Source organism: Nanorana parkeri, unplaced genomic scaffold (assembly GCF_000935625.1).
Source record: "Nanorana parkeri isolate BGI_ZX_2015 unplaced genomic scaffold, ASM93562v1 scaffold611, whole genome shotgun sequence".
NCBI classification, from domain to species: domain Eukaryota; kingdom Metazoa; phylum Chordata; class Amphibia; order Anura; family Dicroglossidae; genus Nanorana; species Nanorana parkeri.
In genome coordinates this window covers 978,872-995,969 of record NW_017306879.1, presented here as the reverse complement: position 1 = coordinate 995,969, position 17,098 = coordinate 978,872, and the positions used below count along the sequence as shown (strand labels likewise).

Sequence of the window (17,098 nt, the reverse complement as noted above, 5' to 3'; positions counted from 1 at the left end):
CTCCAAGGCTGGAGAGCACTCCGGAGGGATCAGCCAGAAAAGCAAGTGGAGGACCGACCAAAAGATATTGTTATTTTCTTTGTATGTTTGGTTTTTTAGTTTTAATTTAATAAATTTTTATTTTTGCCATATATCCTAGCGCAACTATTTTGGTTACCATATCAAATACTTGTAATTGCTATGATAAATTCCCCCTACAGTATTTTGTATTATGGATGTAACACCTTAGCATAATTGGACAGAATCAATAATGATTTTGACTCAGATCTAACAAGAATGGAGTTAAAACATCCCCCCCATACCTGTCTTTTATTTATGTACCTTCATGTGTGTATCCCAGGTGTAGGCCAATGCAGATCAATGAAGGTACCACATATGTTCTTACCTTTTTCACAGAAACTCCTGCTGAGGGGTTCAGTTTTATCACACCTTCTGCTCTATGCTGCATTCCAATCAGAATGAGAATGATACGCTGAGAAGTCAAAAGCTGACTGTTTTAAAGTTAGTGGATATAAAGTTTAGGAATAATATCCTGCAGCTGACTTTCTCCTGGACAATACAGAGCGGGCAAAGTAGTTTCTGAATTTAAATGGGCAATCTATATTTTGCGTACAACACTAACTTGGCAGTGTACATTCTATGGGGCACTATTGACTGGATAAGATCAATTCACAAAAGCTTTGATATAAGGATAAAGGTTTTTTACTCAGCGTAAAATCCTTTCATCTGCATTTGTTTTTGTACACAATTCTGCTTTAGATAATAATGGACTGGACAACCTAAAGCAATGCCACAAAAGGGATGGGCAAAAAAATTAAATGGAAAATCAGACTAACAATCTGTAAAAAAAAGGCCACCTTACAAACTTGTGAAAATAATGCATGATGGTGGAAGGCCTAGGATGCACTTACTGCCCTTGTGGAGTGTGTCGTAACCGAGGCAATATGGCATATGCTGGTACAATGGTTTGCGGATCCAATGTCCAATCTCTGTAATCCTCAGTTTTTCAGCTGAGATAGTCCACCTGGCAGTTTTCTACTCAGAGTCAGAATGATGTGTAATGCAGTCAGAGCTAACCTGTAACTCTCTACCGATTTCAGGATGTGGGGCACCTTCATTGCTGTTTCTGTGCTGTTGCACACCCCCCCCCCCCCGCAGGTTTCCCCTGATGGTTTACATAAGCCACTGCTGTGGCACTGTCTGACTGTACACAGAGTCCCTCCAGGAGGTGCATCAAGCGAAGCAGATTACAGCTGACCACACGCAGTTTCAGTAGATTAATGGGAAGCAGGGGCTCCTCTGGGCTCCAAAATCCCTCAGTAGACTGGAGACCCAGTTCTCCTCTCCAGCTGTGCAAACTCGTGGACATTGTTATTATCTTCCAACAAAGAGGTAGAAAGAACTTCTTAGCTAATAGTAGTGGAAAGCAAAGCCACTAAACCAAGGATGACTTCATTAAGGGACTTACCTTGATCTCCCTGTCTAGTGATAGATGAGATTTGTTCCACTGCGACAGGATGTTATGTTGCAATTTCCTGGTGTGATGTTGTGCATAGGGAATGGTCTTGGAAGGCCAGATATTTTTCGCCACAAGCATGCTTCACCTGTAAAGCTAAGCCTCCCAACGTAGCCACCAGGGAATCCACTGCTGTGGAAGGCCCTGGGCAACCTGAGAGTAAGAGGGGAGACCCCAAAGGACGGGAATGATACTGTAGACAACATTTGACAAGGAACTCCAAAAAGTCCCAGTCTGCGATTTTTTTAAAGCAGAGCTGTGTCTTCCAATGAATGAAAGAGAAACAAGGATTCCTATCCTGGTGTGATATCTGTATGAATTGAGCTTAAAGTGCCTGCTGCTGGCATTACTAACAAGGCAGCAGGAATTTAATTATTTAACAAATAGAAACAGTGTAATTCCTGGGATAAGTGAATTAAACCAACGTTCATTTAAGGCAAGGGCTTTTTATATGAGTGTGAGATGAGATATGAGTGTATAGTATTTTCTTTGTGCTACATATTGTTCATCTCACCTTGAGAACCTCTTCTAGTTCATCACTTCAGATTGGTAGGATGAACGAACGCACCCCAAAAATCACGAGTGTGAAGAGACATAATGCCATAAAATATCTGTTGTATTTTGGCTAGATGTATCCCAGTTAAATGACTGTACGTGATTACACAACACACTGCATTAAAGAACACCAACATAAAAATTAACAGCAGACATGTTCATTGTAAAATTCACAGCAGTAGGTTGGCTGCTGATTTATTTTGTAAAATTAATGGATTTGTAGTTCTTCACACATATGAAAGACAGCTGTTTTTTCAATATGCAAAACTGAGTACCACAGGACATTACAATAAAGCATACTTGTCTCGGTCTTCCCGTCAGTATTAAATTAGGCATACAGTAAAATTTGTATGGTTAAGAAAAGCAAACACAATCTGAAATGTTTTGGTTTGAGACACGGAAAAAAAAAAAAAAGAGTCTAAAATAATTTTATTGTATCGTTTATGAACTGAGCCTATCACATGAATGTCGCTGGAAGCTTGCAATGTGCAACTTATTTCATATATTGAATAATGGCACTGAACTTCCTCTGATAAGTACATGTGGTCAGCTGACCTCAGTGCATTGACCTAGTCACAGATTATTGCACCACTAGGCCCATGTATATGTTTTACAAGTAGTTGGTCTCTGTAAGCACCATTCATAAAGAAAACCCGAAAACCTCATGTTAGGTTTTTTTAATCTAGTTTACAATTGCTCCAAGGATAAATAAAAGCTCGAATACAGTATACACACATGCCATTTACATGACATATAGAGATAATTGAGATAAACTAAAGCTAACTTTGGTTGAGTTTGTAAGTTGAAAACAGTTTAGACAGAGTAATTGTTGGCTTCTAAAATGTGTAAATATTACAGTGCATTTATAAAAAATCTTTTTTGAAAGAAGTTACTAGCACCAAAAAAAGGTCTCATAAATGTCTGGCTTAGTGAGTCGTAGGTGGCATGGAAAACTTTTATAGTACAAACCAGAGAAGTCCAACAAGAGAACAACTACATGTACCTCTGCTGAAATGATCAAATCTTTCAGCATCAAAGGCCAACTTCCAATGAAAAAGTCTCCAAGTTTAATATCGACATATTCACCATAACAATAAAGGAAGCCTGAGAAAGTGGTTGTGGTTAGCTGGGATAATGATCCTGTACCTTGCATATGTCATGAGAAGAAGAAAGCGCTTTCTTAAGTCATAGATACATAGTTATGAAGGGTTTGTACCTATGCTAGAAGATTCAGTGAAGTTGGGGAGGGTGGGAGGAAACATTCATGACTACTTAGTAATCTTTGGTTTTGTTTTGGCTGTTCTTTGGGATGACAAATTAATGAAGTAAGATTCTAATTTTCATTTTAAGAATGTCACCTAGTTCACCAGTGAGGTAGTCTCTGTCATGTCTGTCTTCAAGCTGGATAAGCTCTTTCTCCTTATAAAGAGGGAAACTGCTAATCTGAATGTTATAAACACCAGACACTGGCTTCTTCTTGGTTAGATGCAGGTAACTGATGCCATCCTTTTGGTTGATCCTAAATAAGCCATCTTGATTCCCAGAGTCTATTAGGTATCGATTGTGGTGTTTTAGAGTAGTGAGAGCTGGTGTGAGCTCCAGAATGCGGTCTCTGCTGTTCAAGTGGGAAATGTTAAAGGAAAGGATAGCCGTTTCCTCAGAGTCCCAACTGTCAAGGCTAACAGGGGCTTCCAATTGAAGCTGTTCCTGGTGGAAAAACAAAACAAAATGTTATGAATTGTATTTAAAGCAGTGCGAGGGAATAATATATATTTAGAGGTTTTCAAATAAGCAAATTTACTGTATTTTGGATAAGTGCTGTCTTTGTGCACCACTTTCAAAATAGCATTTGCTGAACACAGTAAACAACCAGCATTTCAGCCTTTTTATGACTCTAGCAAGACTGTAAACATACTATAAAATCAACATTGCTGTATACTGTAGATCTTCTTTAATGCTTTTATGTAATAAACGATGCTCTATATTTCCCTTTCCAGTGGCCTGTGAAAATGCTGCCTCCTTGGTACTCCAAACCAGCCACTACATATTGTATATTCCACATTTCCAGATGTCTGAAATACCTGTTACCTCACCCAATGCTGTGGTTTCTCCTGCCGGCTCATACATTACTATGAGATGTATAAGCTGGCAGGGAAAATCATTGTGTGCACGGGGGGAAACAAGTATTGACTGATCTGGCAAAGTATAGAGCCCTATTTATTACAGGTATGTAATTCTTTACAAGTGACCCTGTACTGGCAGAGTCACTTTAAGCCAGCTCATCATGAAATGAAAACATGTACCTATACTTTTTGGCACCAATTGGACTTTTTATTTAAAAAATAACGCAGGACATACATTTTTATTAAGGTGGTTGACACATAAAGGTGTCAGTCATAACATTTGTGAATAGGGCATTAGAAAACATAAATACATTTGGGCCCATTATCAGACTATAGGCTGATTTAGTATAGAAGTTGAAAATGTTCACAGAAAAAAAAGAGTTAAGGTTCACTTCAATTATTCAATCGTGCAGCTTAAAGACAGGTATGCATATTTAAATCATTAAAGACAACTCCACCTAGTTTGGTGTGCTTGTTGGCAAACCACATCACCAGTTGCCTATATTTATCTTGGTGGTTTCCACTAGTGAGAAATTCCGCCACTAAATTGTGAATTCTATCCAACTGCAGAGCCATCAAAGATGTTATGCTCCCTCCACAGACCTGGGTACACAGGAGTGACACTTTGATTAAGGCCTTGTGGGAAGGAGCAGACCACAAAATAATGGGGGGGAAATATCTCTGTTATAGGGGTCTATTCACTAAGCTGCCGTAGGCAGCCGAGTGAAAGACCGACCTGAAGTGAGCCGAACGCTGTTCGGCTATTCACTTTAGGCTGGTACGGCTGATTTCAGCCGTATATCGGCTGAAATCAGCCGTACATCGGGTGGCTTCACGTGGCTTCGTGGCCCGAAGTGCAGGAGGAGTTCGACTCAGCCGATCCAACATCTGGATCGGCTAAGCCGAACCTCCGGCAGGCTACTCGCTGCTGTTCGGTCTATTCTTATAGATGCCGAACAGCAGTTAGTGAATAGCCGAATGCCGCTGAGCGGCATTCGGCTTGGCTGTTCTGCTCGGTCCTTCAAAGGGACCGAGCATAACAGAAAAATAGTTTAAAAAGTTTTTTAAAAAAATAGAAAACGATTGTGCGGAGCTAGCCATGACAGCTTTTTTTTTTCTATTCTGACATCGCTCCGTGTCAGAATAAAGAAAAGAAAAAGCAGTGTATCTCTCCTTGGCGGCCGGGAGCGGCACATTCCCGGAGCGCCTGGGAGAGTTTGCTGTCTGGAGATCAGTGTCCCTGGTTAGCTGGTAACCAGGGACGCTGATCTCTCTGCAAGTGACCAGAGCCAGCCGTAAGATCACAGCTGGCTCCGCCCAGCTGTCAGAAGCAGGCTGTCGGCCGGCAAATGGCCGGCAGTCTTCGGTTCTACTGAACCGAAGGGGTCCTGGGGCCGAAGCTAGCCGAAGGATCGGCCGAAGCTACGGCTAGATCCTTCGGCTGCTTCGTGAATAGACCCCATAGTCTCCTAAAGACAGAAGCAGGCGTTTCCGTCAACTAACGCCCATCCAAAATCCTGAAACATCACTTTAGACAAGTTGGGTAAAGTTAGCTTTTTTTTTTTTTATCAAAGAAGCACAAATATAAAAACAGCAGAAGTTGTCTGAAAATAGTTTTTTTTTCTAGATGCTTTCCCACAAAGGTAAAACTTTGTGTAATGATCATTGAAGACCCACAAATGCTAATGCCCCCTATGCTTTTTATGTTCTATAACTGCATACCAGACCAGAAAAAGGCAATATTACCTCATCCTCACTGGACACGGTATCATTGGCACTCCGCCGCTTCCTTCCTCTCTTGGGATAGCCATTGATCTTGCAGTCATAGCAAGCTTCAGGAGACAGAGAGTTATCATCTATTTCTCCACTCACTGCCATATCCTGGGAACCTCTGCTTAGTCCGGCTCCTGTTACACAGTGTCTGGAAGCACAACACAAACTGCTATTAAACTTCATAACTATTCTTTTGGCAAGTACAGAAATAATCCAACAATAAAACCAAATAGATTTAAAGCTGAAGTTTAGTATACTGTATGTGAAAAATGGCTTCCCTTGTTCCTCTCTGTCACATTCAGTAACAATTTCCATTTCAAAATGTCTACTGTGTTAAATATATCACTTTAAAGATTTCAATGCTCCTCACTGGTCTCTAATCCTGATCTCTGCTGTGCACCATGTTCCTGTTCTGTGGGAGGAGTTGTAAAAAGTCCAGCCTAGGGCCCTCCCAAACAATGGGTGGAATTATAGGCATGCTTATTCTAATTTAGACCACAGTGTCAGGTTGAATTGTGGGTGGGTGTTTAGGATATTGACAGCTGAGGAGGAAACACCCCTGTCTTCAGTCTAGCTGCTAGCATCAGCGTAGTATGTGTGAGCGATGCAACAGCACAGCTACAACACTAACTTCAGCGGCTTTTCAACATAGCCCGCTATGTCACCCAAATATGAGCTCTCCCATTGATGATCTGTAGCAGCTGCCTGAAGCTGTCAGGTCCAGTGTGCCAGAGTACACACACAAGCTCCTCAACAATTTATAAAAATTGAGAAAGTGTAGGTGCATATCTGCACTGCTAGAAGAGTGGGCATTTGTGGACGGACTATTTGTGTAACACTCACCAAGGAAGCTGGAGATGAAAACAAAACAACAACCACAAATGACGTGGCGGATTGAGCACACCCACAACCACGATGCAGCAATAAATGATTGCCAGCGGGGAAAGCATATTGCTTTTGAAGGCGGGCCAACAGTGCAAAAAGGACAAAGAACAGAGAAACTGAATGCTATAGCAAAGAGGGATAATGTGGATCATATAAGCAGATTTTACAGAGATGACTGCAGACATTCGATTCAGACTACTGTCTTTTAGCAAAGCAAAGAAGTTAATAGATCTTGGACAACAAAAAGCTGGAGTTCAGCTTTAAACAGAATTGTATTATAATTCCAGGACCGCTATTTTTTTGTTTTGTTTTATGAAAAGCAAGTTTTGTAACATATTACAGTCCTTATCAATTTTGGTTATGGAAATAATAGAGTGTGATATGGATGAGACGAGACTGATAATGTATCAACATTTTACAACCAGTGTACTGTCATCATTTATAACTGTCCATTGTTTAAATGTTTGCAAAAGGAGTGTTAAAATACATATAATAGCCTAATACAATACCTGTTAGTCATATAAAAAAAATGAAATTCACTTTATAAAATGCATCCATAAACGTCAGGCCTGTCATAATACCGGTATCACCACATGTATTAACCACATACAGTTATTACAATGCAATATTTTATACAATAGTAGTCCTTAAAGTTTGGATAACCTCTTAAGAGCTCTGAGCATTAAGTAATTGGATAATTAATTTATCCATTTCTACCAGGCAGAAAATGCTCTCAGTAGCAGTATGAGTGAAGTGATTGCCAATTAATGTGTACTAGGTAATGTGAATGTAACATACACGGTCATGAGGGTTTAATGTCTTCTACCAACCACAAAAATGTTACTGACATTTAAATAAAATGCCTGTTGTGTTTTTCCACTATACATAACTGAATGGTTATTTTTTTGAGGAATTCTGGTGGACATTACCCTTGTCCTATTCTGAAGTATCCAGGTGGACAGCCGCAGACATATCCTCCTTCAGTGTTTGAACAACCAAAGTTACATGGTGCTTGGGAAGAGCTGCACTCATTGACATCTTGACAAGAACCAGCAAACTGTTCAAAATGAAATCCTGTTGGGCATATGCACTTGAAGCTTCCCAATGTGTTATGGCACATAGCTCCCCCACACATTTGTGTGCTCATGCATTCATTCTCATCTGCAGAAACACAAGATTGGAAATAAAATGCATTATATTATACTGTACCTGAACACAGTTTGAAAGATTAAAGGACCTAATAATACTAAGGTACTAATAATTCTACTTACTGATATTCCATAGTGGTGTCATTTGAATTACTCATAATTCATTTAGCATTTTTCCACCCTCCACCAAAGTAATTTTATACAATAATCTACTCCATATACATTTTAAAGCCTACTTGGGTGATTCACATATAGCCTTAATTATTTTACATGTCCAGGCTGTATATTATACTCAGTTTATGCAACACTCTGTAGTGATATGGATCAGCATACTTAGTCTAAATTTGGTTACTGAAAAATATAGACAATATTTAGGGTTAAAATGGTTTAGCTAGAAACAAATGGCAACAGCACAATTTATAACTAGCCTTTATAGCAAGATGTACATGGAAGGGCTTACAGCAATGCAAGACACAGAATTTTCCCAGCACACTTACCAGCTAGCCTGCAACAAAACAAATTACACTGTCTAACAGTATACATTAAAAACAGAGGTTTAAGGCCTCATTCACACTGCTAAGAGTCGGCCCTAACGGGCCGCTCTCGGGAATGACAGGTGCTGCGTGTGATTGTACGCAGCAGCCTGTTCTTCTCTATAAGAGTATGCGGCCGTACGCCGCCGTACGCTCACCCGAACGGCACATCTGTGTGGGTGTCCATGCTTGGACTCATACTGAGATGCTGCAGCTGAAGCGGATCCCGACAATTATGTCTGTACCCGCCCCCTCCCCCGTCCGTTCCGCCAGTCAGCGCTGGCGGATCTGAGCGGGGGGAATCCAGCCCCTCCCGTCACAGCAGAGAGCCGTGACAGGATCAAGAGGTGAGCGAACGCAGGTATGTGTTCGCTCACCTCCCGATCTACTGAGCCAACCTGTGACAGTCTCATTGTCACAGGTCGGCTTAGAACTATGAGGTGAGTGGAAAGCACTCAACTCATAGTTCTCCTTTAAAGGCCTTATCCCACCCTGAGTCTTTCAACACCCGGCCCAGCTCTATCTCCTAATTTCGCTCAAGGAAAGGATGTGTTGGAAATGCACTCTGTAGTAGCAGTTTATACAATCTAGAAATCAGATGAGGGCTCTCTACTTATAGATTTGGAGAGAGATTTCAAAATTGTGATAGGAGACAAAACAGAACTTTGTATAATAATTGGCTCTGTTACTTATTATATGTTTACACAATGGAACAAAAAAAAAATGGGCACAAATGTGTCTAGACTCTTTGTGAAACGTTTCCAAAAATCTCCAGCATTTATGTGCAATAATTGAAATCATCACACATATGAAACACTAAGAAAACTTTTGTGTGCCCATAAAACAAAACATAACAAAGCTGAACTAATGTTATCATACATCTTTACTAACAGATCTCATATCAAACACATGTGTTTACTTTGAACTGAAAAGATCAGTGCAGTGATAATTATTACTATTTTTGATGCCCTGATTTATAAATCTTACACTTTTGCTATCAAAATATAATGACTGCCACATGATGTTGGGAATTAATTAAGTTTTTTGCTGATTTCCACATGTGGGGACAATACAAATTATAATAAACAATGATTTCCTGTTTAGTCAAGTCATTTCTATATATGAAGGACTTTACATGTCGTAGGTATAGAGTAATGGAGTATGTAGAAATCACTAAACTACCTTAAATGCTTTTTAGGAGATTTGTTTCCACAATCATATCCTCTTTCCCTCTAGGGTTTTCATAAAACTGTTTATTTTATATGTTTTATATTGTATGTTTTACAACAATTTTCTTTTGGATGTCAAAAGCCATTAGAAATAATAAAACTGAATAGTGAGAGCACAAATAATACATTACTCACCCACACATTGGTTCCACTGATAATGTTGGAGATAGCCTTGTGGGCAGCTACATCTATACCCGCCTACAATGTTCTGGCATCCATGCTGACAGCGATGACTTCCTTCACACTCATCCACATCTAGCAAAAAAGAATGACAACAACATTGAATATATATATATCTATATCTATAGATATATAAATATATATATGACAGGGAGGATAAATTCTGTTATGCAAATATATACATCATACTATGCAGATGCAGCACTATCCCACTCTGCCTGTATTAAGTGTGTCAAGAGTTTTCTCCATTGACTTAAATGTGTAAATATAACAAATGATGTATTGGTGGAGAAAAATTGTTGCTGTGGAATTTCTAATTGGCAGAAGTGAAGGTAAAAAATATTTACACATACATTATACACTGAGTGGCCAGATTATTATGACCACACCATCAGTACTTCGTTGGGCCGTGAGATAACTCCACGAGATGACTTAGTTGGGCCGCCTCGTGACTCCATGAGATGTTGAAAGGTGATGCGAGGAATCTGACACTGCACTGTTGCCCTTCTGTTATCTTGTACCAGCCTTGCCACTTTCCATTCTGCCCTGACTAGTTGCTGACGGCCACAATTCGCACATTCAGACCCAGATTTTCGGCTGACAGTCGAGTCTTTAAACACTTTAACTATGAGCCCCTCTTGAACATTTAACTAATTCTGCTGTTTTGCTGATACTCGCTCCATGGCTCACGCCAACAATCATCCCACGTTCAAAGGCTGTTAAATCGAGTTGTTTACCCGTATCTTCAGAAAAAAATCACTTCTACTGCCGTGGTAAACAACCTGCTTCCCTATTTATAATGGTCTGGCCCTCTAGCAACTTCAGCGCAAAATTATAGCTAATTTGCCTACAAACGTCAGGTGGTCATAATAAACTGGCCACTCAGTGTATATGCTCCTAGTCCCTACTCCAGCCAATATGCTTTAAATTTATATTCGCAAGATCCTTTAAAGAAAGCCTTTTAAGTAATAGCCAAGACGATTTGTTTATCCATCTGTGGCAATCCTTACTGCCCTTTACATTATTGTTCTGCCATCATTACTCTTGATATTTCATGCACCTGCTCTGGGATACAATATTTTGCTACCAAAGGTACCACAGCTCAGAGTGTGAATGGAGGTGGAACCCTCCCAGTAGCAATAGTGCCTCTCCAACTCTTTCTTTGCCCATGGAGGCTGAATGACAGGCTAGCACATGTTTATTAAGTATACTAAAGAGCAATCCTTCTCCAGGTGTCTTTACTATACCTGCTGGAGACTATGCAGGAAATACTACGATTAGTAAGTGAAGAGTTCCAATGCATGTACTGGAGCTTCTTTTTCCTGTAGTATGCCTTTTTGTATTCTAATGCCTAGACTTCCACTTTAACTAGACCAGTCCAAGCCATATATATATATTCTGTGTAAAGAGTCTGTTTTGTTTTGATAAAAAAAAAAAAATGAATCCACAAGTCAAATTGTGTATCTTTTATCAAATATACTTTAAAGGTCACAGTGCTGTGGACAATATTCCTGCATAGGAAGTTACTGTGGAAGACATTCCAGCATGTACCTGCCACTATAACTGAGAAAAGACTTCCTGCATTGATAAACAAAGATGTTTCCGTTGACTAAGCTTGCAATATGAACAAGCTTCTGTTCCAGTTAGCAAGTTACAAATGTTGCTGCAATGCCCTGTGTAGGACCTTAGAAAAAGGCAGCCCTCCAGGCACAGCACTGGCAAGATCATACCGACACGGCAATGTTTTTATAGCTCAACTACAAGACATTTTGGAGCCAGGAAAGGACTGGGATTTATGATTAGTACAAAGGACAACGTTAAAGAAATAACAGAAAAATGCAAAAGAAAAAGACGTATTTGTGTTTTCGTAAACAGTGTTAGGTTATCAACAACATGCTAACAAATATTTAATAACATAAAGTGGTCCATGAATGTAGCATATATAGCAGTACCTTGTAATGCTAAAAATAGAATGTAAATATAAAACTCATGAAATGGTATTTCTGCTACGTAATAAATGTAATACCTTCACATGATGATCCACTCTGATCAAGGGAAAAGCCACGCTGACAATCACACATATAGCTGCCTGGAGTATTCTGGCAAACGCCTTTAGCACCACACAGGTTCACTTCCTGAGAACACTCGTTGTTATCTAGATGGTATCAGATGGGAGAACAATAGCATGACTGAGACCACTGGTAAACATGTTGGTTTGATTAAAGTAGATTCATTTTGTCTATTTTACATACATAATAAAACCACAAATCTAGTCTGATAAGGATGTCCCATGTGAGCTGTCCGTGGATGGAGCTCAGTCAGAAAGACTGATCTGAAATGAGGTTGTTGGGTGGTTCCGAACATGCAGGAAGGAGTGTATGTTTGAGGTGGCTTTAAGAATGACTTAGAATCTCACAAACACATTTGTATTTTTTACCTAAAAAAAGCACTCAAGATGTTCACAGTGGACAGTACCACTGCATGTGTTCTGAAACTGAGTATAATGCTCTGTATGCATACTTATTTTGTAATAAGGGATGGTGCACTGTTCCACGTCTCTTATTCTGTAAGCTAGATTTAATTCCATGTATGTTTCCATATTATGTATGTACAGGCAATATCCCGTACCAGTTTGCTTGGTCTGAAAGCTGGGTATCATTTCCTGTGTATGTCCTTTTCTGTACGTAGGGATGACACACAGTACAACTTCTCTTGTTCTGAAACCTGGGTATAGTTCTCTGTATGTATCCTATTCTTTGAATAGGGATGATGCACAGTACTACTTTACTTGTTCTGAAAGCTGAGTACAATTTAGTATGTATCCTATTCTTTTTATAGGAATGACGCACAGTACCACTTCTCTTTTCCTGCAAACTGAGTGTATTTCTTGGTATTTTTTCTTATTCTGTATGTATAAACACTGCATGCTGGTTGCAGTTCTCAGTATCCACATTTGTGTCCTGAGTTAAGTGGTTCAGTAGTAATTCACATGAATCTAGTGTTATTATTTATATAACTGAGGACAGTGCCTTGTTGGGGATTGTGGTGTTCTTAATAAATGTGTACAATATGGTTCTAATTTTACAGTACTGGACATACGCCAAATTGCTTGTTATAAATATTCTGTACAACATGAAGTATGACATTGAGGTTTGTCATGCTTACTACTGGGGTAAATAACTTGTAACCCACTTGCTGACATTCCTTATTTTGTGTTGATGTATTTAAATTATGTATTTGGAATCACTTGTTTTTTAAGCCTCTAAATAAATATAACTGGGATAATGATTTAAGATTAATATAGATAAACTGCTGAACACCATTTATAAGCTAAGCACAGTACAAAATGTGATCTGCAATGTTATTTAGCATTAAAACGGATGTATAACCTAATCTAAAACCGTACCTTGCTTACCCCCTGCTACTCCTTAAGTAATAGTAATTAAAGGTATACAGACCACAAAAATATTTACCTTTCATGAGGAATCCATTTAACTCATCATTCATTTGACATCTGTTTGTACCTCTGGAAGCCAGTGTGAAGTTCCCAGCAATGTGAATAGTGGCTAGCCAGCATTTTAGCCTTGACACTAAAGCACCCTCCCAACTTAACCCTCACCTACCTGAATACTTAACTGACACCCAAAAGGACCTCTTAACACTTAACCTCCTAGTCCTCCCAATATTTACCACCTGAAATGAGTCCTTAGCACTTAACCCCCCGCCATCAGCACATGAAGTCTCTGTGCCAATTACAAGCAGTCCAGCATTAAACCATGCTGCTTTGAGTTCCGGATGCCACAAGGCACCATTCTGCTTACTTCCCCAATGCTGGTCTTGTGGTCTCTGTGATCCTTCCTATCAGCAGAGACAACATGAGCAATGCATGAGCATGGTCACGTGACTGGAACCAAAGGAATGGATTGCAAACATCCCACAAGGAACAATATTTGCAAACTCTCTTTACCGCACTTACCAATGCAGGCAGTATGATGCTGTGTAAATCCAGGAGGACATTTACATGTAAATCCTCCCATTGTGTTCACACAAATAAACTGACAATTATGTTGTTTGGTGGCACATTCATCAAGATCTATAAAGATAAGGAGAAAAAAAGGAATTGTACTGTGATCAGAGATAAAACCGCCATGCAGTCTCATAATAGTATTTTCTAGTAAAGGCAGACATGTTCTTCATCTATGCTGCATGACACTATGTTCAAACAATTGCATTTCACTCATTCTATTTCTGCAATCTATTTTCCAATCTAACATAAGGACATCTGGACATTTACCACAAGGACATGCAATCTGTGACCAGCAGCACTTTTTCTTTCCCTGCTCCAGTTTGTAAAAAAATTGGACCTGTTGGTGTATATTCAGAATAGACTCTTAACTTATCAAAGTGAACTTTCACTTTGCAAGGGAATATTTACTTAGCTTAGTGAATGAGGTGAAATTGTGCAGCCGTCAATCATTCAATCATGGGCAAGCAAGACTTCATGTGATTGGGTATTCTTTGCAAAGTGAATCTTTATCCCATTCACTAAGCCAAGGGAAAAGTTCCTAGCAAAGTGACAATTCTCTTTGCAATTTTAACATGGTCTACTCCTTTAGTAAATCAACCCCGTTGTGTGAGCAGATGTTAATAACAAGATGGGACTGAACTGCATATCTTACAGTTTAGTGCAGTATATCTTACTATAGTGGCTTAGAGGAGGTGAGAGTTTCTTGACTTTTATTCTTATTGTACTGCTGGCAATGTGCATAGCATTAGCGTATACATTAGTTAATAACGTATCACAAATACTAAGGGGGTTATTCACAAAGCTGCCGAAGGCACCCAAGTGAATAACCAAGCCGCAGTGAAGTGAGCCGAACAACGTTCGGCTATTCACTACAGCTAAGTACGGGTGATTTCAGCCATACATCGGCTGAAATCAGCGGTACATCGGCAGCCTTCGGTCAGCCGAACGACAGTCAGTGAATAGCCGAATGCCGCCAACCAGCATTTGGCTATTCTGCTCGGAACCACCGTGGTACCAAGCAGAATAGCAAATCAATGAAAATAGTTTTTTGTTTTTTTAAACACAGTTGAAAAAAATTATTCTAAAATGTGAACATTTTTGAATTTTTTTTTAAAATAAAGATTTTTCTAAAAAGAAAAAAAAATGGGCAGAGCTAGCAGTGACAGCTAGCTCCGCCCAACTGTTTCCTATTGGCTGGCACCTGCTAGAGTCTTCTAGCAGGTCCCGGCCAATGAACAACAACTGGGCGGAGGCGGCCATGATGTCACAGCTGGCTATGCCCAGTTGTTATTGTTTAATGACAGTTCAGGTTCCCCAAGTCATTTGGGGATGCTCATCTGTCATTACAACTGGGCGGGGCCAGCCGTGAGATGACGGCTGGCTCCGCCCAGCTGTCATTTGCGGGGCGAAAGGCCCGCCTTCGGCCGGCCGTTCACCCCGCTTCAGCTAACACTTCGGCTCAGTCGAGCCGAAGCAAATGCCTTTGGCTTGGCTGAGCCGCTCGGCCGCCTTCGGGAGCGGTACGGGCTATAGTGAATAGCCCGTACAGCAGCCCTTCGGTTCGACTGAACCAACGGGCTCCCACAACCGAAGCTAGCCGAAGGATCAGCTGAAGCTACAGCTGGATCCTTCGGCAGCTTTGTGAATAGACCCCTAAATGTACTCTGGCAAAGGGCATGCAACAGTAACATTTGTATGCTCTACATATAACAGTCATATGTTGGCCTGCACAGTACCCAGGTCCTAGGTCTACATTACCTTTGCAGCTTCTTCCATCTTCCTGCAAAATGTAACCACGTGGGCAAGAACACTGGAAACTTCCTTCAGTATTTTTGCAAATAAAATTGCAAGGTTTTGGGGACTGAGTGCATTCATCAAGATCTGGAATGATAATGTCACATCAGTGCAAATTAAAAAGTGCAGCATATTCAAGTCAATGTTTTCCTATGCCTTAAAGTGTATTTTCACTTTTGCAGTCAAATTTATGAAAACCCCTCCATATGTTCGTTGTGTTCCTTTTCACACAGCATACTGAAAAATAACTTTTAACAACATTTCTTACCTTATAGATGTTTTTGTTAAATCAGGCAAGATGGCTAATTCCAGGTTTTTCTTAGCCTTTTACAGTGGTCTGTTCCGATTGAATGTTTTGGGACTGTGATTTGAGGATTGTGTTTATCTGATACGCTTCATTAACATACAATCGACAAGCCCCCTCTTAATGGTAAAGAACCCTCATAGCCCCTCTTAACATTTCAAAGAAATAGAAACAAGAAGAAATGTTAACCCTTACAACCTTAACCCAAGTAAAAGCAATTTAAACTGCAAAAAGCATTTTTTTTTTAGCTTATGCTATGTGATTGGGAACATGTAACAAATATAACATAGGTGTTATCCCAATTTGGCTGAAAAACACTGGAAATACACTTTAAGGAAAGTCAGTCTCATGTGTGTTTATTCAAGAATCTATTCAGTCATGTGTTAGTATAATTGTGTCGGCTTCCTATGAAAGATTTAGGTTTGTCACACTTTGAACTCTACTTACAATGTCCAAACCAGACATTATAGCTTGTGTCAGGTGGTCTCATAAAGTTTGATGGTTGGTGCCATATTAATTGCCTGATCTCACACACTGGGAATCACCAGCTGAAGGCTCAGAGTAAATAAAGCTAAATGAGAGATCCAAAATACATCTCTCATAGTAAAAATAATGCACAATTATACTGTTATGACTTACAGGGTTATTCACAAAAGGGTGAAGAGTTTGTAGAAGGCAGGAGAAGTAAACAATCTAGGACAAAATAGCTGAACTAGAAAGATTCTTCAATTCAGCTCCCTTTTTAGTTCAGCGATGTTGTCCTAGATTGTTCACTTCTCCTGCCTTCTCCAAACTCTTCACCCTTTTGTGAATAGCCCTGTTAGTATTTGGATTCTTTGATTAGCTCAGTCATGACTGGTTCTATCTATGAATCCCACAGAAATACAAGCATGGAATGTGAACTACAACTTACCTATACAAGAAGTACCAGTCACATCAGAAATATAACCTAGATTACATTCACATTTGTATGTTCCCCTCTCGTTGATACATTGTCCATTGCGACAGATTCCATGCAGAACATGACATTC

General features: G+C 39.8%; 1 protein-coding gene across 2 annotated transcripts in view; it reads right to left on the bottom strand.

Annotated features, from left to right (window-relative positions):
- Positions 1-2,228: 2,228 nt before the first annotated feature.
- Positions 2,229-17,098, bottom strand: part of FBN1 (fibrillin 1) — a 210,099-nt gene continuing 195,229 nt past the window's right edge. For both annotated transcript variants that reach the window (XM_018562908.1, XM_018562909.1), the window contains 8 exons: positions 16,981-17,098; positions 15,728-15,850; positions 13,919-14,035; positions 11,969-12,097; positions 9,898-10,017; positions 7,782-8,013; positions 5,941-6,115; positions 2,229-3,778 (listed from right to left, as the gene is read on the bottom strand). The exon at positions 16,981-17,098 ends at the window's right edge or, in 1 of these variants, runs on beyond it. In XM_018562908.1, coding sequence (XP_018418410.1) covers positions 3,389-3,778; positions 5,941-6,115; positions 7,782-8,013; positions 9,898-10,017; positions 11,969-12,097; positions 13,919-14,035; positions 15,728-15,850; positions 16,981-17,098 — 1,404 coding nt within the window. In that variant the 3' untranslated portion in view covers positions 2,229-3,388. The remainder of the gene's footprint in view (positions 3,779-5,940; positions 6,116-7,781; positions 8,014-9,897; positions 10,018-11,968; positions 12,098-13,918; positions 14,036-15,727; positions 15,851-16,980) is intronic.